Source organism: Cervus canadensis, chromosome 25 (assembly GCF_019320065.1).
Source record: "Cervus canadensis isolate Bull #8, Minnesota chromosome 25, ASM1932006v1, whole genome shotgun sequence".
Classification (NCBI taxonomy): Eukaryota; Metazoa; Chordata; class Mammalia; order Artiodactyla; family Cervidae; genus Cervus; species Cervus canadensis.
Window position 1 is genome coordinate 42714409 of NC_057410.1, and position 26987 is coordinate 42741395.

Genomic DNA, 26987 nt, shown 5'->3' on the forward strand with positions numbered 1-26987 from the left:
TACCTGTGTTATAGGGGTTAGGGTAAAGGTCACGATTGTTACAATCACTCAACCTGAAAACTTCCTCTGGTCCAGAGGTTCATGAAGAAATCAACAGTGCCCTCTTCATAACAATAGAAATGTTATGGACTCACTTCTACATAATGTCCTACAGATGTCTCCGATTCAAAAGGCCCCAAACTGAAATGAACCTTCTTATGCTCACTAAAACCTTCCCTCCTCCTATATCCTCTCCTGTTTAACACTGGCATCAGTCACCCACTGCTGAAGTTAAAAATCTTTACATCATCTTCAATGCTCCTTGTTCCCTCAATCCACATATCCAGTCACCCATTAATCCTAATGGAACAATGTCTTGCATTTGGAACCGCTCCCCCTTAACTTGCCCATCGCTGCCATGGTTCAGACTCTATTAACATCATGACTGTTAACGAAATAGTAATTTTTTTCCTTAGCAATAAAACTTCCAAAGCACAGTGCTCAATAAGTGTTGGTTGAGATGAATTTTACATGTTTCCTAAAATGTAAATTTAAAGTTGATGCAAGTTTAATTACACATTTGAAAGCATTTCCACAAGAGTTGACTTTAGGCTTCAATCTTTTATACTTGTTTACTAGACTTCAATCAAAAGTTAGAGCTGTCTTGCTGAAGTATGAAAATTAAAGATGGGGTACATTAAATTTTACGAATGCTTCATTATGCCCACAACCCTATAATCTATGTAAGGCAGAAACAGAATATATACTGTGGCCTTTTAAAATAAATCAATATATGTTACTCAATTATGTGCTAGGAAACTTTTTACAAGAACTCCAGCATAATTTATGGTTGCATATGAAATGAAAAAAATGTTATCTCAAGACTAAACAATGCTCTTAGAAAGAACGGTATAATTAATAAGAAATTGATATACATATCCTTATTGTGCCAACATTACATCACAACGAATTTATAAAGTACATGGAACAATTTCAAAATCATTTTCACATTTATTTATACAACTAGGAAAATCAGTTTTTACTCTATTATTTCTTAGAGTAAATACACAGTATTTAATGGACCCTTTTCATAGTTTAATTTGAAGGAAAATAAAAATAGCATACGAAACAACAGCAGTTTAGAAAACGGATTTGGTATATAAAAAATAAACCCGCTAAAAAATAAACAATTCTGGGATACCTACTACGTGCAAAGTAATAACTGAACCGGATAAAGCCAATTTGTTAACGACTGGTGATTCATCCATGGCATGTAGCGTCTAATTTACAAAGCATGTGGAGAACAAATGTGCAGTGTGGATTCCAGAGAGCTCAGTAATTCCCAGTTACAATTCTTTCAGGATGTCACATGGGATGTGCTTACCCAGGCCTTCCCCTTGTTTTTTCCTCTGATACCATCTTCCCTCAGATATTTTCATGGTTCTCTCTCTTACTTCCTTCAAGTCTTTGTTCAAACGTCACCATTTCCGTGAAAACTTTCCTGACAACACTATTTAAAGCTGCAGCTTCTCTCAGCTCTCATTCCTCGCTGATCTTCACCAGTGTTTTATAGCACTCATCATCATTTGACATAGCAATATGCCAGAGGACACAGATTTTTGTTCACTGCTGTGTCCTGAGGAAACCTAGAATGATTTCCTCCCATAGCAGGTACTCAATGACTAGAATGGGTACATGATTAAGCAAGAACTAGGTCTGAATTCTGGTTCTCAGGCTGTCTCTCCCTCTATGGCCATGAGAAATCCATTTATCTGTTTTAAGACTTGATACCTCCATCTATAAAATGGGGGCAAATATCTATTTTACGGAACACACACATACATAAGCACATGTGTGTGTGTGTGTGTGTGTGTGTGTGTGTACGGGCGCGCGCTCAGTGACTCAGTCCCTTTGTGACCCCATGAACTGTAGCCTGCCAGGCTCTCCTGTCCATGGGATTGTCCCAGCAAGAAAATGGAGGCTGCCATTTCCTCCTCCAGGTTATCTTCCCAACCCAGGGATCAAACCCATGTCTCCTGCATTAGCAGGCAGATTCTTTACCACTGAGCCATCTGGTAATCATAAGCATGTGCACAAATATGAAAATATTCACAAGTACACATACACTTGGAGAAGAAAATGGCAACCCACTCCAGTATTCTCGCCTAGAGAATCCCATGGACAGAGGAGCCTGGCAGGTTACAGTCCATGGGCTTGCAAGAGTTGGACACAAATTAGTGACTAAACCACCAAACCAGACATATACTTACATGTATCTGTGTATTTGTGTACATATACACTCAGCCAAAAACAGAGCCTAGAACACAGTGGGCAACCCCCAAACCACTACATCCAACCAAGTAACTGAGCATTCTAACGTGACACTTGGGACTTTGTTAGAAAAACATGGGATAGAAAATACTCAAACATTAGGCCCAGAGTACCATATAGGCTACCAGAGAAGAACTTGAAACAATGACCAATACAGTTTCTAAACACAAGGCCTGCTGGGGAAAAGGAACTTTGGATTCTAGAAGCTGGATGCAAGTCCTCAATCATTAGAATGAAAACATAGCTGGAGACAGGTAAGCTGCAGTTTGAACACAAGTCTAAGAGCTGACACTGGGTTTTGTAGTGTAAGTAGGATGAAAGCAAGAACTTCTCAGTACTTGGCAGCCCATGGTCAGCAGTCGGCACCATGTCCTAGAATCAGCTTGAAAGCTCAAGAGAGAATATTATTACCAATGACACTTTTTACTGAATTTGATATGAAATTTGGTAGTTAGGTTATAATCCTGACCATGCCTCAGAGACCTAATATAGAGCTCAAGTCTGCTTTACTATAATGCTTTAATTTCCTTTATCAGAAGTCTCTCTTTTCAGAAAATAACCAAAATCAAGAGACAGATTATGAGAAATTCTACAACTTCAAACTCCATTTATAATTAGAAGCACTGAGGGATAAATTAAATGTTTGTAAATATTTTCTGAAAAATAAATTCAATTTAAAATATCAAATATGATTTTGTTAGTAAAATACAAAATAAATTCTAGATTCTAAAACTTTAAAAACTGCTTGATAGTTGTAAAGAATGCTTTGAAAATGAACCCTTACTGCAGAGTGCTAAAATCAACCTCTTGGATCTTCTCTTGTTTCTACCACAGCCATCTCATTTCCTATTTCAGCTGCCGTTTTCTGAGCACCACTGTAAGCTCCAATGCCCCACAATACCTTGAGGATGGCAATATCTTAGTAACTAGCACTGCTATTGATCTCTTACGGAGAAGACCAGTATTTCCTTTCTATACACACATTGACTTGGGCCTAGACTTCCAGGCTTTCAAGAATAAAAAAAAAGACTTTCCAGCTTGTTTATTATTGAGGCAGGAAAAATAAAGGACTTTTTGTTCCGAGTAAACAGTAATTGTAAGTATAATTAAATTGCTACTAAGAAATTTTGAGAGGGTAAAAACTCACACCTCTCCCTTAAAATTGTACTTTCCTCTATTGTGTATTTCATTAACTTGAGTTTAATTTTATCTGCTATTTTTATTCTAAATTCCATTACCTCCATTTCAACATTAGCACAAAATAAATGGGTGTCTATTCTACTGTTTCTTAACTGAATACATTTATAATCACTTGCCCAGCAAAAAGAACGTGCAAAAGGAATTTGCATTGAATATATACTTTATCTAGTTCCTACCATAACTCCAGCAGATCATGCTCTTTACTTAATTCTTATAAATGATGTGTATAATTCATTAAAAAAGCAGATCAATTTTATTCCTTAGGGGCCATTATTCAAGGCGGCTGCTGAATAGAGAATAAGCAAAAAAATGCCCACCTAACTTTACATTTACATTCACCATTCTGATTTTAATCATCAAATAAAAGGAAGAATTCAGTTTCAGTAACTGTCATTGGCGTTGCCTGAAGATACTGGTCAGATATTCTGCAGTTACATCTGAAATACAGTTTCCCTCACATGGGAAGTTTCAGAACTTCACAAAGGTTAGTTAAAGAAAATTCTGAAAATATACATCATAATAAGGAACAAAAAGTGACAAGGAAAAAAAGAATGAGTATAAGCACTGGTCTAAATCAAGATGAAGTAACAAAGTTTTATAATACTAAAAATGCTTTCAACCAATGGTTCCTATCCTGAGGTCTAAGAGCTACAGAAGCTTATGAATCACCTAAAGCCGTCTGTAAAGTTTTACGCCTATTTGTGAGCATATATGCCTTTTTCCTAAGGAAGAGGTACTACAGCATTTATGTGAATTAGCCTTTTAATGGGATTTGTGACCTAAGAGATTAAGAATCACTATCATTTACTGTTTCCTCACCTTTTACCTTGCCCAGTGTTAATACTATAAAAGACAATTCAATTTAGTACTTTTCCTCTGGCTTCTCGAGATCATTTAAAATATTTAAAACAACCTAAAATTATTCTTTTAGTCACTGATAGAGCTATTAATTCTTAATATAAATTTCACAGTTTTAAAATTAATCCAACTCTGAAAAGATAATCCCTTTCTTTCCAGTATTTCTAGTATTAAACAGATCTTCTCTTATTCTTGATGGTCTAAGTTACTAGTCTGAGTTTTTTAGATAACAACCATCTAACAAAAAAACATAAATAATATGAACTACCAAAACATACAGGTCAGTCTGTTTCATTTGAAAAAATATATGTTAATCACACTAAATAGTTTTAATTTGCACAATCTAAATTTCAATTTCTAATGAAGGCAAGGTAGATATCTTTTTGCTAATTCCAGAATAGCCTAAATGACACCATATGACCACCTAATCCAGAAGAATGAAGCACATATTTTCTTTTTGACTGAAAATACAAATTAAAAAAAAATTCACACACTAGGTGAACAAGAAGGAAGAAAGCAAGATTGGAAAAAAAAAGCAGAAATAGAAATATAATACACTGTTAAAGTTGGTGAGGTTAAAAACAACCCTTCTGATCCAAAAAAAAAAACAAAAATTTTTTTAAGATAACAACAAAATTATACTTCCAAATATCTTTTTTCATATTTTGGAGTACAAAGGTGATTTACTTTATTAAATCTGTCTTTGGTAGAAAATATTATAAAGTATTAAGGAGTGTGAAAAGTTTATAAATGGAGCTTTGTAGACAAAAGGATAGATTCACTGCATTTAGATAACACCTTCATCATCAACAGAGTAGTCACTTAAGAATAATAATTTTTGAGAAATATCTGTTGACAAAGATAGAGCCATGGGTCGTAAAATTCTGAATAAACTGTAAAAATATTGCCATTTTTAAATTAAAAAACAGCTGTCATGGAAGATTACTTCAATTGTCATTAAAATAACATAAAAATTCCTAAGAAACACACGGAAAAGAATAAAACAACAGATGAGAAACAGCTTGACATGTGAGGGGCGTAGAGGGGAAGGGGAGAATAGAATTTTATTGTGGAGAATTATAAAATTAACCTGTGAAACAATACAAAAACACAAATACTTACAGCTGGACACTTAACATTTCAAATATAAACAATGCTGGAAAATTTATTTAGAAAATGAAATCAAATACTTTTGGAGAAAAGCAATCTCACATAGCTAGAAATTAAGTAAGTTTAAAAAAAACCTTAAAAATTGCAAAGCATTTTCTTGGGCAGTGCTCAGACTGCAGATTTTCATGTATCACTTAACCTAGAAAGAATATAATTTAATTCTCTAACTACATCAAATAGGAAGAAACTAGAATAAAATTCTGCAAAAGAAAGGAATATTTCATTCCTCTTCCCATTCTGGTTTGTACTACAAGTACTATGTCTTTTACCTTCCTTATTGGAATGTGAATTTTTGAAGACAGATTATACCTTCTACATCTTCGTATTCACCCATAACACCTAGCACAGTGTTAAGTCTAAGAAGATGCTTAGACTAACACTTAGAAGTAGAGGGAAGCCTGGCATGCTGCAGCCCATGGAGTTGCAAAGAGTCAGATGTGACTGAGTGACTGAACAACAAGTAAGAAGGTGCTAAGTAATTTTTGCAAAAATAAATTAGGTTACAAAAATAGTCAGGCACCCAGAGGTCATGAAGTTTAGAGACAGACCTTAAGAACTATTCTTAAGTCTATCAATGACCACAGCAAGTTCTGAAGAATACTGATCTTGCAGAAGTCATAGAAGAGATGCTCAAGGACTGCCCATCCCTTCCTCTCAAGTATCAATAGAATTAAATTCGCTTTAGTCACTTCTGGTCTTTGTAGCCCAGAGCAGTGATAATTTATACTACTCAAATAAAACATGGGAGCTAATTCTAAAAATCTAAGGTGGTATGTGAATGGTTGGGGTCAATGAATGTGAATCCTTAAATATCTCTATTTGGGTGACCTCAAACACAATATATCTAGAACTGAACGCATTATTTCCCCAACCAGCTCCCTCAGCTGATTTTACTAATTTTGCTAATGGTAACATTCATTATTATTCTTCAAGATATTCCCACAATCAATCTCTTGAAATTATCTTTGATTTCCCCATTTCTTTGAACCATATATAAATAAGAGTCACCCTGAACTACCGATTTTCTCTGTATAATGTATTTTAAAACTACCAGTTCCTTTGTATTCTCATTGCCATCATCTTAAACCAGGCACATCCTTCATCTCTAGACTACCACTAAGGGATCCTAACCAGTGTCCCCATGGATGGATGATTCCAAACATCTCCATGATAGATGTGTGAAATACTGGCTGTAATAGTTTATTCTGACTTTAGCTATGTAAAAATTTGTGAATACTTGGTTTTATGTTCCTACTGTCCATGTTTTACAGTTTTCCACCTTCCCTGTTTGCTTGCACTGTTCTATCTACCTGGAATGCCCATATACTCTTTATTTAACCGTATTAAATTCAACAAACATTTAATGAGAGCCTACTGCGTGGCACTTTCGATACCGGAACGCACAGTATAGGAGGATTGAAGGAAACACGTCATTACAACACAACACGCTAAGTGCTCTAATAAAGGAAGGAATAAAACAATACATAAATGACTAGTTCTGTTATAGATTTAGCATAAGTTAAATAGATAATGTACCAGGAGAGAGTTCCAGGCAAAGAGAATTACATGAAAAAAATTAGGGAGGGGTACAATGCATGGCACATTCAGGCAACAAGACAGCAGAAGCATTAGATAAATGGGGGAGAGGGAATGACTGAGAGAAGTGTTGGTAATAGTGTCCCCTTATACTCTGTCCCTTCCTCTTTGGTTGAAGACGTATCTTAGAAATCCAGAATTGACATCGTATTATTTCAGTCATCTTCATAATCAAAGGTGACCTGGGAAGTTCATGTGGGAACTCATACTCATATGGGAAGTTCAATCATTTATTGGCATGACCCAATGATGACTAGGTTATAGGCTTTTTCATCTCAAGATTCAGCTTGGGGACTTCAGTGGTTAAGACTTTACCTTCCAACGCAAGGGTTGCAAGTTCGATCCCTGTGAAGAGCTAAGATCTCACATGCCTCGTGGCCAAAAAATCAAAACATAAGACAAAAGCAATATTGTAACAAATTCAATAAAGATTTTTAAAAAAAAATTCAGTTTGACTCAGGCTTTCATTGTGATCATGGCTTTAACAAGAGGAACTAATAAAATCTGGAGGTAAAAAATTTGTCATTACATTTTGTGCACTAGAAGCAACACTAGATGTCTTTTACCCAGATGATCCATAGTTATTTTTGGTTCTTGGTCTCCTTTGAGAATGTGAAGCAAACTCCTGAATGCATTTTCAGGGGTACACGGAAAGTGCCTGAAGTCCACAAACCAAGAGCCATAATCTTTAGAACTTTGGGGAGCCACATCTTCTATTTTTCTTTTAAGAGAAGCTGCAATTCTAGACTTGTGTGAGTTAGCTAAAAAAAAAAAATACATATATATATATATACAATATATATATATATTGGTCATTCAAGAGATGTTTATAGCCATATGAGACAGGCTGGCTCTTCTTCTGCCTCAGTTATTGAAGCACACCCTAGGTATCTCCTTAGATAAGGAAGTTGATGCTTCCTCATTGCACAACTAAATGCCCTGTGCAAGTTCAGTTCAGTCCAGTCGCTCAGTCGTGTCCAGCTCTTTGCGACCCCATGAACCACAGCATACCAGGCCTCCCTGTCCATCACCAACTCCCTTTGTTTACCCAAACTCATGTCCACTGAGTCGGTGATGCCATCCAGCCATCTCATCCTCTGTCATCCCCCTCTCCTCCTGCCTTCAATCTTTCCCAGCATCAGAGTCTTTTCAAATGAGTCAGCTCTTCGCATCAGGTGGCCAAAGTACTGGAGTTTCAACTTCAACATCAGTCCTTCCAATGAACATCTTAGGTAGGAAGCATCACTACGAGCAAAGATAGTGGAAGTGATGGAATTCCAGTTGAGCTATTTCAAATCCTAAAAGATGATGCTGTGAAAGTGCTGCACTCAATATGCCAGCAAATTTGGAAAACTCAGCAGTGGCCATAGGACTGGAAAAGGTCAGTTTTCATTCAATCCCAAAGAAAGGCAATGCCAAAGAATGCTGAAACTACCACACACTTGCACTCATCCCACACACTAGTAAAGTAATGCTCAAAATTCTCCAAGCCAGGCTTCAGCAATATGTGAACCATGAACTTCCAGATGTTCAAGCTGGTTTTAGAAAAGCCAGAGGAACCAGAGATCAAATTGCCCTGTGCAAGACACACAGCTAATCAGAGTCAGCTATGAACCAGAACCCAGTCTTCTGACTCTCAGCCTATTCACCTCTAGGTGAGGAAAGCAAAATATGGAAATAATGGCTAATGTTTATTAAATGCTCACTCAGTTATGTGCTAGGTTTTCACAGGTATCTCATTAACTTCTACACAACCCTTTCAGACAGTAATTATGATTTCCATTTTTCAAATGAAGAAACTGAGGCTCAAAAGCTTTACTAATTCACACAAGATTCTACTCCGTCCATGGAATTTTTCAGGCAAGGATACTGGAGTGGGTTGCCATTTCCTTCTCCAGGGGCTCTTCCCAACCCAGGGATGGAACCCCAGTCTCCCACACTGCTGGCAGACTCTTTACTGTCTGTGCTACCAGGGAAGCCCACACAAGATTACACAGCTCTAGAGTAACAGAGAAAGGATTCAAAGCTGTATGTGACAATCACAAAACCCATATTCTGTACATGCTTCTCCTAGTTGCTTACACTATCAGCTGAGGTTCCAGCTGGAAAAAAGATAGTGGATAACATCGAAGGTGAAGAGCTTTGTTTTGCAGGAAATGAAGACCCACTAGATGACTTTTGAGTAAAAGAATAACAAGATGAGAACTATGATTCTGGAAGATCACTGGAAAGCAGTTTGAATGGAGAAGCAATTGAAATAGTCTGAAAGCAAGAACAATTTGGAAGTTATTGCTAAAATTTGGTCACAAGATTGAAAAAGGAGGAAGCTGAACTATTTGCTGTGGGAAGCAGCAGATGCATGAGAAACGGAGGAAGAAGAGCTGGCAGATTATGAGCCTACGTAACAAGAAGATTGCTAATGTCATTTATAGAGAACCTTTTTAATCACTGAAGTGAAGAGGTGAAAAAACAAAAAATACATGTAGACCCCATTAGATAGGAAGCCTTCTAGGCAAGGTTTTTTTTTTTTTAATTCAACTTAAGAATTTAAATCATGATAAAACCATGAAGACAGGTTACCACAATAGCACATTTCCAGTGAAAGGTTAATGATTTGATAATTCAAACAAATAATATAAGTATCTAGATAAATGGAAGACACTTAAATTTATTCAGATTGGCTAAATATAATTTGAGTAGGCTGACGGAGAAAACTGCCATAGATAAGAGGACTCTCCATAAACTTTGTTTTACTCAGTTTATTTATACCCGAATTACGATGGAAATCAGAACCTGGGTGACCGGGGGGAGGAGGGTAACCGTTAAAAACTAGAAAATAAATTCAAGTTCTTTTTCTTTTTTTTAAATTCAAGTTCTAAATGGCCCCATCTAAGAGGAACAATCAGAAGTACTTTCTATACATCGACTAAGTTAAAAATGATGACCAATATCCAAACACATTCCCACAGATGTGTTTGCATTTTTGTTCACTCTTAACACACAAATATAGTAGCAACCCAAGAAACTGGGCTGACACTTGCCACTATCGTTTTGTCCTGTGAAATTATGTCCACACTTGAAGTCTCCTAAAAAGATCCAAGAAACATGAAAAGGGAGAACAGAGTTCAGTAAAATACATATGGAGAGTGAAAAGATAAACACAACAGAGTAAAACAGATGACACTAATTATTTCTCTGCTGTTCTCACTTTCCATTTCCAATATGCTTTTGTTTCATGTGTTTCAAATTAAATGTGAGTGTAATTTTAATGCACCATAATCACCACCATCACCACCACCAACAAAAAATACTTAGAATGGCCAAGAAGCAATTTAATCTATTGAGATGCAATAAAAATAATTTAAGGGAAACTTCAATGACATAATCTATCGTAGGCAAAAACTTCCTGTGTCGTTCAGTTCAAATGATAGTAAATTAATTATGCAGATGCTCACCAAAAGGAACCAATTCTAAACATTTATTCAGCACCCATGCCTGGTAAGGATCATGTGAGTGATGACAAGAAGAAACAGGAGATGCTGCATATGGCCTCAAGCAGCCGAAAGAAGAGTCAAGAGAGGCCCTGGAGGCTCAGGCAGAGTCTCGGAGCAGCCCTGGGCTTTGGCAAAGTCACGGAGGCTGGCTTTACAGGCACAGGAACTGTATTTCCTTAAAGCTGAATGGGTTTTCCACAAGTGATTCTAAGCAAACTTACAAGAAACTGACTTTATAATTTATTAATTTACAGTAAGAAATACATTTACAACAATAGCCCATATCATTCATTTGAGAGGACACTCTTTCCTAATTTTAGAATTGCAACTAGGGCAGATAAAGCCAGATATTCTTAAAAAATTCTTAATCAAGCTGGGTAGCTGGTTGAGCTGCCTGTGTAGTCTTGATCTATTTCTGTTTCATAAACTATTTTGGCTATCCTAAATCAGAATACCTCTTCTGTTTCGCTTTTGAAAGATTTCTCTATACTTAGGAAGACCAATTAATTCCTGAAGACCAAAAGATAATTCACTTGAGAATGTTACAGATTTACATATATAATCATTACTTCCAAAAAAGTTTGGTTCCCTTGAAGTGTGTAAAACAAAATCTTAATCCCCAAGATGAAATGTAGAACACTTGTTTATTAATAAAGTACTTACAAGGTATCACTACTGATTTTTTTTTTCCTGCAGATGGTTAATCTCACCTATATATGTAATAAACTTTAAAAAAATTTAGCCTGAAATGATTCCTGCCTTGATTTTATCCCCAGATTCCCAGGGTATCTTTCTGTAATCTTCAGTGTATTGAATCAAGTACTGTATTTTCACAGAGGGAAAGAATAGTTACTGTTTTCTATCTTCTCAAGTTAAGTTATAAAGCCTATTAGTTGGGATAAGCCATATAAAAACAATGGTGATAAATATAATATCAGAAATAACAGCTATCTAGTTCAGTACCATATTTCCAGAACTGCCTTCGATAACATTCTTTATAGATCTATGCTTCACTTCATTCTTTAAGAATAATTTATTCATCTATATGCCAGAAACTGTTCAATGTGCTAAGAACACAAAAACAAAGAAGGCAAATGCTGTACTTTTGTTTTTTAATCTGAGACAAAGAAGTCAGTGGACAATGAAAACCACATGACATGTTAATATATGAAATATACAGGTTGCTATAGGAGCATATACATTTCCAGAGGTTCTTGACAATCTATTTTTTTTTCTAAGGAAAGAAAGACCTATTAAATCATCACCATCACAATCATCATTACCACAACCCTCATCATTTATTAGCCACAATTTGTTGAATTCATGCTATATTTCCAGTTCTGTATCAGGAGCCAGATCTCATCATCTTTCATCTTTACTACACCTTTGTAAGACAGGTAATTTTCCTTTGAAAAAGAAAAAAAAAATGACCATAGCAATCAGCTGTGACAGAGAGCAACTCATAGCTGGGCTGGCAGCGGCACAGACCACACGCTTCCCTCTTAAACGTGAAAACATGTACAGTACCCCAAGAGCAGACCAAGTCTGCGACCAGGCCAAGTCCACGATCCTGAGCACAGACAGGAACAAAAACATCTGCAAACACAGCAGGTCCCACGGAAGCAGCCCCAGGGAGAGGCTCGCGAGCCGAGCAGCAGAGGCCTTGTCCCGACAGGCAGCACCAGCCAGTCACCTCTGTGAGTGAGACACTGTGGAGGCAAGCTCTCCAATTCCCATCAAGCCTTCAGCAGCTGCAACATCTTGACTGTGAAACCATGAGACCCTAAGCTCCATCCGCCAGTCCATCTGCTTCTGAATTGCTGACCCACAAAAACGGTGTGTGAGCGTGTTATCAGCAACAGAAAACATGTAACACTGTGTAATATTAATATAACTATGGATCAATGAGTGTGTACTCTTCCAACTAAAAGAATTATGAGAGGTCATACAATTATTGTGTTTCCCTTAATTATTAGGCTACTTTGTTCTGCTTCTTTGAACATATTGATAATAGCCACCTAAATCCAACATCTGAGCCCAATCAGGGTCGGCTCCCATTAACTTATTTGCCCCACCTGGGGTCACACTTTTTCTTCTCTGAACACAGCTACTTACGGTGAGCACCAGGGCTCACGTGCAATCAGTGTTTTGAGCAGGACTCACACTTTTTCTCTGCACAGAGCAGTTTTTGGTTGAAAAGCATCATTGTGGGTAACTTACTGCAGGGGATCTGTTTTATTTCCCTAAGGATTCGGATGCTGTACTGAGAGAAGTGAACTTGCTTGGCCCCACGCTGAAATCTGTCTGCCCTTCCCCATGCAGCAGCCCGCGTCTCTGCGCAGCTGCTGATTCACAGCACCCTCTCCCCAGCATATCCCGGGCCTGCCCAGTTCAGCAGCAGATAAAGACTTGGGTACACGTGACAGTCAGATTGGGGGTGGTCGGGGGGGAGTTTCAATCTCTCTGTGGTTAAGTTTGCTCCCAAGGCAACCCAGCCCAAGTTTCCAGCCATCCCACCAGCCCCGAATTCTGCCTTTTGATACAGGAATTCAAACAGGCTTTCGATTTTTGCTACCCAAGCTGTGTACACTTTGGGGAACACACTCTGTCAAAGTTGCAGCAAGCCTGCACATCTCCCCGGGAGCTCTGTCTTTCCAGGGGTCACCATCCCCCCAGCTTTGGCAGTGTTTTTGTGGGACTCTCTGGGTCAACAGTGTGTGGGTGGGTGGGTGCAGTCTGGTGATTCAGGTTTCCATTCATATCTTAGATCTCAGTCCTTCTGTGGCCCTCCTTCCAGAAGGCGCTTCTTCAATTCCCATCTGCTCTGATCTGAACTCTGTCATGACCATCTTGGGCTGGGAAGGATGTTATTTTCCATTGACAACCCGCAAGAAAGTCATGAATTCAACAGTTCTTCCCAATCAGTAGCAATCTCTCAAGACAAACTCTTCTCATATTTCTGTCCCTGTTTGGTCATCTTCTAGAGACTTCCAATAGTTGCCTTTAATAATCTAGTCAGTGTTTGTCATTGCTATCTGCTGGAGAAACTGCCTGATCTCTTCAACTGGCCATTATCCGAAGTCCATCCTGCACTATTTTAATAGCCTTCCGGCTTGTCTTCCTGCTTCCACCCGCACCTCCTCCACACAGAAACTAGCTCCTAGAAAAGTACTGGTGCACAGCAGGCACGAAGTACATGTTCCCTGAATGAATGAATGAACAAACTTCCCTGAGATAACAGAGCTGGTAGAATTGGAATCTGTACCCTGTCTGACTAAACAGTCCAAAAATTTAACAGCTAAATTACACCCTACAGAGTGGCTAACAATTCTTTAGTAAGATATAAATCTGGTCAAAGAACCATAAATGCACTTCTTTTTCACAAACAATAAATCTCATATAACAATGGAGAGAATGTCCATCTTTTCACAATCTTTACACAAAAATTAATATTATTTTACAAACATACATTATAAAAATCATTTTTAATACTAGAGGCAGCTGACCATTTGTAGAATTGACTATCTTACATAAAAAAAAAATTTAACAGGGTAAGATACATTTCAAAAGTGAATATCCTGATCTAGAGTCTATTATTGTTGAATAGACTTAAAACTCAACATTCAAAACATGAAGCTCACTGCATCCAGCCAGTCCCATCAAATAGATGGGCGAAAATGGCAACAGTGACAGACTTTATTTTTTGGGGCTCCAAAATCACAGCAGATGGTGACAGCAGCCATGAAATTAAAAGACGCTTGCTCCTTGGAAGGAAAGCTATGACAAACCTAGACAATATATTAAAAAGCAGAGACATCACTTTGCCCACAAAGGTCCCTTAACAGTCAAGGCTATGGTCTTCCCAGTGATCATACACAGTTGTGAGAGCTGGACCCTAAAAAAGGCAGAGCGCCAAAGAATTGATGCCTTCCAACTGTGGTGCTAGATAAGGCTCTTCAGAGTCCCTTGGAACGCAAGGAGATCAAACCAGTCAATCTTTAAGGAAATCAACCCCGAATACTCATTGGAAAGACTGATGCTGAAGCAGAAGCTCCAAGACTTCGGCCATTTTATGCAAAGAGCTGACTCATTGGAAAAGACCTTGAAGCTGGGAAAGACTGAAGGCAGTAGGCCAGGGCAGAGGGTGAGACGGTTTTGATGGCATCACCAATGCAAGGATCATGAACTTGGGCAAACTTCAGGAGACGGTGAGGGACAGGGAGGTGTGCAGCAGTCCATTAGGGTCTCAAAGAGTCGGACACCACTGGGCGACTTCACAACATTTTCTTCTTGGTCATAATCACCATTTGAAATGATCTTAATCCAAGAATCCAAAAGACTCACGGTTCAGTTTCAGTTCAGTCGCTCAGTCGTGTCCGACTCTGCGACCCCATGAACCGCAGCACGCAGGCCTCCCTGTTCATCAACCAACTCCCGGAGTCCACCCAAACCCATGTCCATTGAGTCGGTGACGCCATTCAACCATCTCATCCTCTGTTGTCCCTTTCTCCTCCTGCCCCAAGACCGGCATCAGGGTCTTTTCCAATGAGTCAGCTCTTCACATCAGGTGGCCCAAATATTGGAGTTCCAGCTTCAACATCAGTCCTTCCAATGAACACCCAGGACTGATCTCCTTTAGGATGGACTGGTTGGATCTGCTTGCAGTCCAAGGGACTCTCAAGAGTCTTCTCCAACACCACAGTTCAAAAGCATCAATTCTTCGGCGCTCAGCTTTCTTTATAGCCCAACTCTCACATCCATACATGACCACTGGAAAAACCAGAGCCTTGACTAGACGGACATTTGTTGGCAAAGTAACGTCTCTGTTCATCACGTTAGGTGATGACATCTCCTGCTGTGTTTTCACACGGAATCTGTAAGCACTGTTCCGCGTTTCCCTCCAATCAAAATAATTACTGTTGAATTATTAAAGCAAGGTCCTAGCACTGTTTCTTGCTCTTTTTAAATTGTGGAAATACAAAAGCACCCGGGGAAGACTGGAGTTCCGACAGGCGAGTTCAGGCGCCACGGTACCACGAGGGAGGAAAGCGGCTGCGCTCCTCCCCACCCAGTGATCCGCTCGGGCCCGTTCCCCGCCCGCACAGGCGTCTGCTCGACTTCCGCGACCCGGCACGCCACCCAGGGCCCGGGGTCTCTCCCCGCCTTCGGGCCCGCCCCGCCCACCCGCCATTCACCTGACATTCTCCCGGCTTCCTCTAGGGGGCACGCCTCTGACGCCGCCGCGGACGTCCTGAGCGCCGACAGCACCGTCTCTGGGGGCAAGTCAACCAGTTTTTCCCACACAGACTCCGTGTAGAAGTCCACCGTATGTGCATTAGAAATGGGCAGGGCTTCCCTCAGGAACCGCAGCAGCTTCTGCAACTTGGCACGTAACGAGGACAGGTCCTGGGTCACCGGGAGCTGGCCAGAAGCAGCCATGACGCCCCACCCTCCCGGACTGTAGGTGGCGCAAACGTGGCCGCGAGGCAAGCGCTCGGTGGGAAGCAGGAAAGGCCGGATAAGTAGAACTCAGATGTGGATTTTTGGGTAGGCGGATGGATTGCTTCTGCCTGATGACGTATTTTGACTGAGTCCGTCGTGTTTTTCCTGCGCCTTGGTTGATGTGCCATGGCGCCCGTGTGGCCGGCACGAAGGGGGCGGACAGGGAGTTTGGGGACGCCTGGAGGAATTTCACAGGTTGAATTCAGAAATAAGAATGTGAAACGGAAAACGTGGCGACCTAATCATCTGCAAGCCTTTTCGGGGAGCGTTCGAGAAGGTATGTATGTAAGAAGGCAGCCTTTTACAAGTTCTCGGCCCTGCGAAATCTTCGGATACGGCATCCTCCCAAGCTGGGAAGGATTTAGGAACCAGACCCGGCCCTACTTGGAGCCAGGATATCTGTTCGCTGAAGCCGTGGGGTTTTCAGAGCTCTGGATGAGAAAGCGAGGAAGTGTTGCTCACTCTAAATCTTTAAACATTTTTCTCGACTTAACGCTCATTTTTTAAATATCAGAACTCTTTCCTTTACATTTTCCCCATGAAACCTGCATGTATTACAGTAAAGACTGGAAGGCAAGCCAGAAATTTACCGTTTCGCACCCTTACTAATTAAAAATATCACAGAACCGTTTATTTTTCTCTTGCTATCTTTATTACTTTTCTTTAGTTTGTATTTTTCGTCTTATTTTGCCATCAGTAAGTACCCTTAAATCCCATATGGAATACATAAATCTTAAATAAGTACAGTTTTCTGATAATTGCTGTTGAGAAAGTCATACAGTACCATCTAACATGGTTAATGTTGAATTACTTTTAAAAAATCAGTCATAGGGTAGTTTTCTAAGGTAAAATAATGGATGTGAAGTGAAGTGAAAGTCTCTCAGTCATGTCTGACTCTGCGACCCCATGGACTGTAGCCTGCCAGGCTCTTCTGTCCATGGAATTCTCCAGTCCAGAATACTGGAGTGGGTTGTTAACTCAATTGTGTCTGACTTTTTGCGACCTCATGGACTGCAGCACGCCAGGCTTCCCTGTCCTTCATCATCTCCCCGAGCTTGCTCAAACTTGGTGATGCCATCCTGCCATCTTGTTCTCTGTCGTCCCCTTTTTAATATTTCCCAGCATCAGGGTCTTTTCTGTGAGTCAACTCTTCACAGCAGGTGGCCAGAGTATTGGAGCTTGAGCTTCAGTGTCAGTCCTTCCAACGAATATTCATGGTTCTGTTCCTTTAGGGTTGACTGGTTTGATACCCTTGCAATCCAGAGGATGATGAAGAGTCTTCTCCAACACCATAGGTGTTCAAAAGCATCACTTCTTCAACCGCAGCCTTCTTTATGGTCCAGCTCTCACATCCGTACATGACTACTGGAAAAACGATAGCTTTCACTAGATGGACCTTTGTCCGCAAAGTAATGTCTCTGCCTTTTAATATGCTGTCTAGGTTTGTCATAGCTTTTCTTCCAAGGAGTAAGCGTCTTTTAATTCCCTTTCAGTTTCATGGCTGCAGTTACTATCTGCAGTGATTTTGGAGCCCAAGAAAATAAAGTCTGTCACTGTTTTCCGTTGTTCCCCATCTATTTGCCATGAAGTGATGGGGCCGGATGCCATGATCTTAATTTTTTGAATGTTGAATCTTCAGCCAGCCTTTTCACTCTCCTCTTTTCCCTTCATCAAGAGGCTGTTTAGTTCCTCTTTGCTTTTTGCCCTAAGGGTGATGTCATCTGCATATCTGAGATTATTGATATTTCTCCTGGCAGTCTCGATTCCAGCTTGTGTTTCCTCCAGCCCAGCATTTCATGTGATGTACTCTGCATATAAGTTAAATAAGCAGGGTGACGATGTACATAATTGACATACTTCTTTCCCAATTTGGAAACAGTCCATTTTTCCGTGTCCATTTCTAACTTGCTTCTTGACCTGCGTACAGGTTTGTCAGGAGGCAGGTAAGGTAGTCTGGTATTCCCATCTTTTGAAGAATTTTCCAGTTGTGATCCACACAGTCAAAGGCTTTAGTGTTGTCAATGAAGCAGAAGTAGATGTTTTTCTGGAATTATCTTGCTTCTTCTCTGATCCAGTTGATGTTGGCAATTTGATCTGTGGTTCCTTTGCCTTTTCTGAGTCCAACTTGAACAATCTGGGAGTTCTCGGTTCAGATACTGTCGAATAGAAGTGAGGGTTCCCCTCCCCCACTTTGGTATTTATTGAAGACCTAGATTAAGTGTTTAGATGAATTAATGCATCTGTTTAATTTATGAGTACAATAAATTGGAGTTGTGCAACACTCTAGTTGTTTTTCCTTCTTTGAGAGTCTCACTTGAGTTCTTCTCAACTTCTGTTAGTCTTTTTGTAAAGGACCAAGATACTATTTATTCCAGTAGCTTGAACTTCTTTTCTTGAAATAACATTTTAAAGCAAAACATAATGAAATCTAGCATCTGAACATGATGGTGTAAAAAGTTTTCTGTTTTAAATTAACAACTGCATTTTTCATGCAATGTTTTCTTAGAAAGTAATTCAAGACTGATGTATTTTTCAACAGGACAAGGCTTTGCATTTCGAAGAAAACTCAAGATTCAGCAAACTTATAAGAAATTACTCCGGAGGGAAAAGAAGTCTCAAACACCAAGTGAATCCCCCTTCACAGATTGGTATCCTGATCATCTGAAACATCTTTATTTAGCTGAAGAGGAAAGACTCAGGAAGCAGCTTAGAAAAGCTAACCAGCCTCTGTTAGAAGAACAAGTTGATCAGCCTTTGCCAGAAGACCAAGGTAGCAATGACCAGGCTTTGTCTGAAGAACACTGTAGCATTGAGCAGCCTCAGCCAGAAGAACAGTGTAGCATAAAAATAAAGTAGGTATTACAATCCTTTGAAATTCTTTTTTGTGGATGTAAGTAGCATTTTATGAAAGAGATTGTAGAACAGTTTCTATAGTAATGGGAATTTGCCATAGGGCATTTCAGAAGTCAAAAGTGACTATGTGAAAATATTTTCATGGAGGCTTTTTTGTTAACTTAAATGATTGAGTTATGTTAGGTAAGCTTAATAAACAATGGAATGAAATTAAGAGATCTGGGTTTTAGATTTAAGCCTCTCAAGTACATTTATTTGGACCATGGTTAACACTTGCTATTTATGTTTTTAAAAATCTAGCTTTTGAGAGGCATTATAGTGTAGTGCATCATAGACGCTGGAGTTGGCTTTAATATGTTGGTGTCCAGTGTCCTCTTCTTTAAAATGGGAATAATAATAGTAAGTATGTGATTTACAGCTACCATGTTGCACACCCTAGGATGGATTATTTATATAAGACGATGATATCCCTGACCTATCTCATGATGTTGTGATGATTAAATGACTTCATTTATATATGGTCCTTAAAAAGGCATTTGGTACATGGGAAGTGGTATATGACTGTTAATTGCTACTAATACTACTACTACTATTGTTAATATGGATTTTTTTCCCCCAGAGAACATAGACTTGATTGCAGTTAAACAAATGAAATGGAATAGAGACAAGTTGGTCAGAAAACTTGGGGATTAAAGTTCATGTACACCCATAACGTCCTTCATAACATCCTTCAATTTAATGCCTTTGCAGTCTGTCATTTCTACCATTCATATGCTGGTTTACTCTTTTAAACATTTTAGGACCTTTCAGAACTTTCTGTATTTTCTCTGGTTGAACTATTTCTCCAAGACTCTATATTTATCACCTTCTATATCTTGAAAAGGGCTTCCCTGGTAGCTCAGACGGTAAAGCTTCTGCCTACAATGTGGGAGACCCGGGTTCGATCCCTGGGTCGGGAAGATCCCCTGGAGAAGGAAATGGCAACCCACTCCAGCATTCTTGCCTGGAGAATCCCATGGACTGAGGATCCTCGTAGGCTACAGTCCATGGGGTCGCAAAGAGTTGGACACGACTGAGCGACTTCACTCACTCACTCATATCTTGAAAGGTATAACAAAAATTGTAATGTTATTTGGACATCTTACTAGCAAGATTTAATGTCTTTCTTTCAATGTCTCTCCCCCTGCCTTAAGTTGAATTAGTGAAATTTAACTAATAAGTACTATATTTGATGTAATTTTGTCATAATTTTGGTTATATTATTTTTAATACTTATGATTTGTTTTCATTTATCTTGCGAAGCTCCATTAATATTCCAAAGAAAAATAAAAAGAAAACATCGAATCAAAAAGCGCAGGAAGAATATGAGCAGATACAAGCCAAGCGAGCTGCTAAGAAACAAGTAAGATCCATTTTAAAACATTTAGATTCATTTTTCTTTATCCTAAGTGTATATGTAAGCTTATCTTCTAAATATGGGGCCCATAGTATGCCCATCTGTAAATATTTACTGGGTAAATGAATAATCTGAGAGGAGCTGGAGAATTTCAACATTCTGATTCCTCCATTGTTTATATTACCCTTGAGAGGTGATAGTAATAGTCATTTTTTAACAATTGCCTCAAGAGATTATACATAATAAAATTTGAGAACTACTAAAATATATAGATTTTTATAAATTTACGTGAAAGCAAGTAGAAGTCAGAGGGAGGTATAAGAATAAAATAATATTGTAAAGAGTTTTTCTTGCTCATTAAAAACCCTACTAGATTAACTTAGCAGTAAGTTACCATGCTTTGTTATCATTCATAAACCCACAATTATAATAGCTTTTTAAAAATGAGTAGAACAAAGCCATGTGCAGCTTCAGCAAAATTGTTTATCTGTGGTTAATTCATATTTCTTACATTAAAGCTCTATTAATCTGTCACATTAAAAAGGTTAGCATGTCAGTCAAAAAGACCCCCAAGTTGGTGCTGACATATAATTTCTTGTATGTGTTAGTTTTACAGACTGTGTAATTAAGAAATCTGGAGGTTTAACATGTAAAATTTATTTGATTATTTTTAAACTGATGGCAGACTAGAGTGAAGTAGGAATATTTCTCCATGGAAAAACTAAACCTCTGTTTCATAGACTGTTACAGTATACTTTGCTTTTTAAACCAACCTTCTGATACTGCCATCTTTATAAATAGTATATCAGATGAAATAAGAGCCATTATACTGTAAAACATACAACATTAAAAAAAATTCTGTTACATATTAAAATATAGTATATTGATATATATAATTATGTAATGTATGTGAAAAGCACTTTGTTAATTATGTCATCATACAAATGTAAGGCTGTCATATGGAAGCTATATGTGTTACAGGGGAAGTTGAAAAACTGCACATATTGTATTATTTCAAGAACTTTTATATATAAGAATATAGTATTTTAAGTAGTACTTTTCAGATCTATATAACTTTGAGTTATTTTTCTTTAAGTGCAAATGAATTTAAGTCTTGATCTTAGCAAATCAGATGAACATGATAATTCTTAAATAATCAAACTCATAATATCTAGCACAATATTTTACATATATACAGTGTACAGTCAGTAAGTACTTCTTGAATTGAAATACTTCTTGAATTAAACCTGTCAGATGGCAAATTTAAAAGAATGCCAGATATTCTAGAAATGATTTCAGTAAAGTCACTTCTGACTCTTTAATGGATCTAATTAAATGATGCAATTATTAAATGTGCCTTCTCTCTTTGTGCTTTGATTTTATTCATATGCAAAATTAAAATTGTTAAGTAATTTTGCATTATGCTATGCTGTAGCACATATGATCGTGTAAAGGTAGAGAGTACACTCCTGTAATTACTAGTGGCATTTCACATTTTGAAAAATTAGGACAGGCCTTGAAGTGTTTGTGTGGTGATAGCTATCTCAACAGAATTGTGAACAATATCTACTGTTTGTCACTAATGAAAATTACATACATTAATAATTTCAGGAATTTGAGAGGAGAAAACAAGAGAGAGAAGAAGCTCAAAGGCTCTACAAGAAGAAGAAAATGGAAGTGTTCAAAATACTGAGCAAAAAGACTAAAAAGGGCCAACCAAACTTGAATTTACAAATGGAGTATCTTCTAAAAAAAATACAAGAAAAAAATTAAGTCAGTTGTTGCCTGACTAATCAGCCGTTAAATTATATGCTTGCTATTGAGTTCTTTTGTATATGGAGTGTCCCTCCTAACATGTAACTAAATTTGTCAACATAAACTAAATGGCTAAGCTATATTAAATATAAGATGTCCAAATATTTTTGTTTTTATAAAAGAAAACTTTCTATATATGCTCTACATTATGTATGATTTGATTTTTATTTATTTGCCACTGTAGGAAGGTTGCCCTTAAGAACTGAAAGAACCTGCTATTTGCACGACAAGTTCAAGCATGTAATAATTTTGTACCGTATGAAATTCAGATGAAATAAAGTTTTGAAAGTAAGGGAGAAAAGCTTTCAACAGATCATTTCAATAAATGTTTAAGTTTAGCAGTGAACTGTTACGGTTTTAAAATTCTATAATTATGGAATCCTGAAGGAGGCAGAGACCCCCCTTGAACTTTGTTTTATCTTCAGTACATTTTATAGGGGTTTGATCCTATACACCATATTTTATATATATATATATGTATATTCTATACACCATATTATATTCTATGCACCGTATTATAGTGTGGTCTTCATAAAGCACAGTTTGATATTTATAATCATTCTCTTAAGTGGAAGTAATGGATTGGCCCAAAAAGTTTCTTTGGGCTTTCCTATAACTTACAGAAAAACCAGAATGAACTTTTTTGCCAACTCACTGCATAGTATAGTATTTTTTGAAGGGTGATGGCAACCTAGCAGTGTCTGAGCAGGTCTTAAGCTTTCCAGATCCTATGGGACCATATCATTTAAGAACACGTTACAGGACCTACCAGTGCTGTGTCTGTTGGTACCTTTGTGAACCAAGGGAAAGTACTTCAGTGCTGCTTCTCCTGTTTCCTTGAAATCACTGCAAAATCAGATAGTTATCAACATTATAAACAAAAGAACTGCAATAATCATAAAACATTGCATAGTAAATGTTATCCTTTATAAGTGGTAACAACAGGTGCACCTCAATGTTGCTTTAAGGTTTTGGTAACTCTACTGATGATTCTGCATTTAAAAGTGCAATAGGAGATGCTGAGGAAACATGACTTACTAAAGAGGAATTCTTTATTACAGAGAACAGTGCTTAGTAATTTGCAGCACATTATATTATATGGGCTTTCCTGGTGGCTCAGATGGTAAATTGCAGGAGACCTGGGTTTGAGGAGACTGCAATGCAGGAGAACAGGATTCGATCCCTGGGTCGGGAAGATCCCCTGGAGAAGGGAATGGGCTATCCACTCCAGTATTCTTGCCTGGAGAGTTCCATGGACAGAGGAGCCTGGCAAGTCCATGGGGTTGCAAAGAGACAGACACGACTGAGCGACTAACATTTTCATATATATATTGCATTTAAAATGAACAGCCTAAATTTGGCATTGGTAAAGACAATAGACTGTGAAGCAGTATAAAATAGGTCATTGCTTAATACTGATTTCACATGTGTTTTACTTCTAGACGTCAGGACAAAACGTTAGAGATCTGGTCTTTTTGCAAGATGAGTAAAAATTAGTTAAGTTCATTTTAATTTTTTGTTCACTAGCTGCTATATATTCAAGTTCCTCCAAGGAACACAGATGGCAGTAAGTGCCAAATAACATCATAGAACGAGAAGCAATCAGTGGCCATCGGGTTCAAGACAAGATGCAGACGTTACTGCACTGGAGAAGCACTTGCAGAGCTGCTTAAGATGCACATTCAAGAGCCCATCCCGAGACGAGTCCCCTTGAAGGGCTCAATAATAGATGCTCTAGCAAGCAACCTGGTTATTTCTGCTGTGGTTTGTCCTCTGAGCCCTGGACCAGGGTCTTAGTCTTCGAGAGATGGTTCATCTGGTTGAAGAGATCAGAAGTTTCACGAATAAGATGCCTTCGGGATTGAGAAGAGATTTAAGGGTGATGATAGCATGAGGAAAATTATGAAGGGAAGAAAACTTGGGATATATTTCAAAGCTTAATAAAGTCTTAAAAATAGTTATGATGTATATTATTACTGATGGGGTTAACACTTCTATCCAAGACTGATGTGTCCTTGCGCATGAAGGGGGCACCCATAGCCTAACACGCGTGGCCTCCTTACTGTCCTTACTGTACTTCCCGGGGAGGAAGGTGGTGACTTACCTATACGGTCAGTTTGGGAGAGGACCTGGCCTGCCTGCATTTCCCTGGTGGTTCAGGCAGTAAAGAAGCTGCCTGCAGTGCAGGGGATGCGGGCTCAATCCCTGGATTGGAAAGATCTCCTGGAGAAGGGAATAGCTACCCACACCAGCATGCTTGCCTGCAGAATTTTCATGGACTGAGAAGCCTGGTGGGCTACAGTCCATGAGGTCGCAAAGAGTTGGACAAGACTGAGTGAAGAACACTTTCATTGGCCTGCCTACAGGGAGCTGGTACCCTTAATTACTATTTTTATACTGAAAACGGTGAAGAACAGGCCATGTTGATAAAGGAGACAATAGGGTTGGAGGCAGAGCAGGGAAGAGGCCTGTGTTTAGGGGAATGTAACATCTGAGGCTCCAGTTGGTGCGGCACGGGTCAGGACCGTAAGGAATAGAGCAGGAATGAAATGTGAGGGGACGTGATACATAAGTGGAGAAGCTTTGGGTGGCCGGACCGTGTGCGTTCAGACCTCAATATGTACGTAAGGAGTTTTGATCTTGGTAGTTTATAGAGGCTTGTATGGAACCATTAATTTGATTTTTATAAATGTATAGTAGGCTTCTTACTGCTATGGCTTTAGCAAGGGGCTTTAAGCCCTGAGGCTTGTGGGATTTTTTGAGCTCAAGTTTAGGGTAACTGTCCTCTTAAAACTGGTGGTTTCTACAGAGGCAGGGCATGATAACAGGGCCTTAAGCAGCAAAGTGCAGGCCTCAGCAAAGGAGCAGGGAGGGGAGGGGAATGACGGAGACACATAGGCTTCACTGAAGGCGCAAGATGTGGCCGTGGGGCTCGCCCAAATGCTGGCCTGGATGGCCCGGCTGATGCCGGCGAAGACGGAATCTATTGAGCTACTCCGGCTGCGCTGTCATTAACAAGGGCACTGGCGTGTGCAGGCAGCCTCGGGGTGCAAGCTGCAGCAGTCTGACCTTGAACTATATTTAAATTCATGGGTGAGCATCAGGGGCCTCATCAGAGGCTGAAGAGCTACCAGAATGCAACTTTCATCTGAGGCAAGAATGTGATAACAGAAAAAATCCAGATGTGCTAAACATGGCTGACTGTATCAGCATCCGCTGCTTTTAAACTTTCGCTAAGGCAGAGAACTTGCATACAGCACAGAGGTCTCGGGAAGTTCCTGGTTTAAATTGTTCATGCCAGTCATAAAATTCAGTGTGAAAGAGCAAAATTTGAATATAAAGATATTTGATTATGGGAGACAGGAGAGATCAAGACGGCAAAGGAGACCTGGTGATTGGGACTGCTCCACAGCAAATCTCTACTTCGCGAGACAGCATCAGTGTTTGAAATGTCAGAATGAAGATAAAGTGTGCCATGCTAAATGCATGGTGATAAATCTAGCTTCTTGATGCAAAATTTCTTCCAGTTTAGTTGACGTGTGCCGGGCATGGGCCCCTGACAGTTGGCATAAACTGGCCGGCATTCTGATGGGACTAAAGCCATCCCAGTTACCCTCCTTCCTGCATACCAATGATTTTCTCCAGTGGAATTTCTGCTATAAATTGACAGTAACAACTACTGGGTTCTAGGAACATAATTTTGTCCATGATAACCACTGTATGAATTTGATGAGCGTGAAGCAAATGTTATGAATATTTTGGATGTTCTGTTAAATCTTTGGACCTTCTAAAAATTGAGAAACACCGCAGACTTGATGCTGAACTAATTTAACCTTTGAGGTGCCAAATGGGCTACATCCATTTCCAAGGAAAACACACAGGCTGCCATTGATGTAGGAATCTGTCTAGGCATTAAATTTTCTGGCTGTGAATGAACAAAATAAGAAACTGGGAGGCATTTTAATTTTGTTGGATTTTTACCTTATGAGGGCAAGGGAAATGGATTTGGGGGTTTGAAATTTTTTGCCTTTGGATGTTTAACTTGTAATTTAATATATAGACTTTATTTTCTCCCTAGGAGTTTGAAAGGGAAAATATTTCTACTAAAAGATGGGAAACATCAGCATTTTACTGGCAGTTTAATATTGGGCTCTCTTTAAGTGTTTGGATAACTGCCATTGAGAACACTCGATTGAGTCACCCATGGAGCTGAGAGCTTTACATCAGAAATGCACACTTCATGGACTTAGTGACCCTGGGTTTACAAACAGATATATTGAGGTATAATCGATTGAATACATTTAAAATGTATTATTTGGTGAGTTTGGCACATGTATACACTCAAGAAACCATCAGCATAATCACAAATCCGTCACTGCTATCTCCAAAAGTTTCCTCATGGCCCTTTTTCATCAATTCTACCAGGGGCTCCCCAGACAGGTCCCTGGCAGCCACTGATCTGTTCTGTGTTAGTCCAACTGTTTGTGACCCAGTGGACTATAGCCCGTCAGGCTCCTCTTGTCCACGGGATTCTCCAGGCAAGAATACTAGAGTGGGTTGCCATTTTCTTCTCCAGGGGATCTCCCTGACCCAGGGATCAAACCTGGGCCTCCTGCATTGGGAGACAGATTCTAAACAGTCTGAGCCACCAGGGTTACTATATATAATTAGCAGTTTCAAAAATGCTATAAAATTGGAATTATATACTGTATACTCTTTTCTGTGCGGCTTCTTTTAGTCAGACAAATTTTAGATTCATCCATGTTGTTGCATTTATCAATATTTCCTTTTTT

The 26987-nt window shown here is 39.0% G+C and overlaps 2 protein-coding genes across 5 annotated transcripts in view; one reads left to right on the forward strand and one right to left on the reverse strand.

Annotated features, from left to right (window-relative positions):
- Window positions 1–16067, reverse strand: part of METTL25 (methyltransferase like 25) — a 305346-nt gene extending 289279 nt beyond the window's left edge. For all 4 annotated transcript variants that reach the window (XM_043447081.1, XM_043447080.1, XM_043447079.1 and 1 more), the window contains exon 1: window positions 15824–16067. In XM_043447081.1, the coding sequence (XP_043303016.1) occupies window positions 15824–16067 (244 nt within the window). The remainder of the gene's footprint in view (window positions 1–15823) is intronic.
- Window positions 16068–16256: 189 nt separating this feature from the next.
- On the forward strand, window positions 16257–22490 carry CCDC59 (coiled-coil domain containing 59). The gene is made up of 4 exons (XM_043447082.1): window positions 16257–16407; window positions 18670–18982; window positions 20286–20385; window positions 21991–22490. Exons 1-4 carry the CDS (start codon window positions 16257–16259, stop codon window positions 22150–22152), a joined length of 726 nt encoding a protein of 241 aa, XP_043303017.1. The 3' UTR covers window positions 22153–22490.
- Window positions 22491–26987: the final 4497 nt, after the last annotated feature.

Excerpts from the sequence above, each read along its gene's own strand:
- CCDC59 (XM_043447082.1), top strand. The coding sequence starts at position 16,257 with ATGGCGCCCGTGTGGCCGGCACGAAGGGGGCGGACAGGGAGTTTGGGG. Across the intron at positions 16,408-18,669 it reads TTCGGGGAGCGTTCGAGAAG|GACAAGGCTTTGCATTTCGA; the intron begins GTATGTATGTAA and ends ATTTTTCAACAG. Across the intron at positions 18,983-20,285 it reads CAGTGTAGCATAAAAATAAA|CTCCATTAATATTCCAAAGA; the intron begins GTAGGTATTACA and ends TATCTTGCGAAG.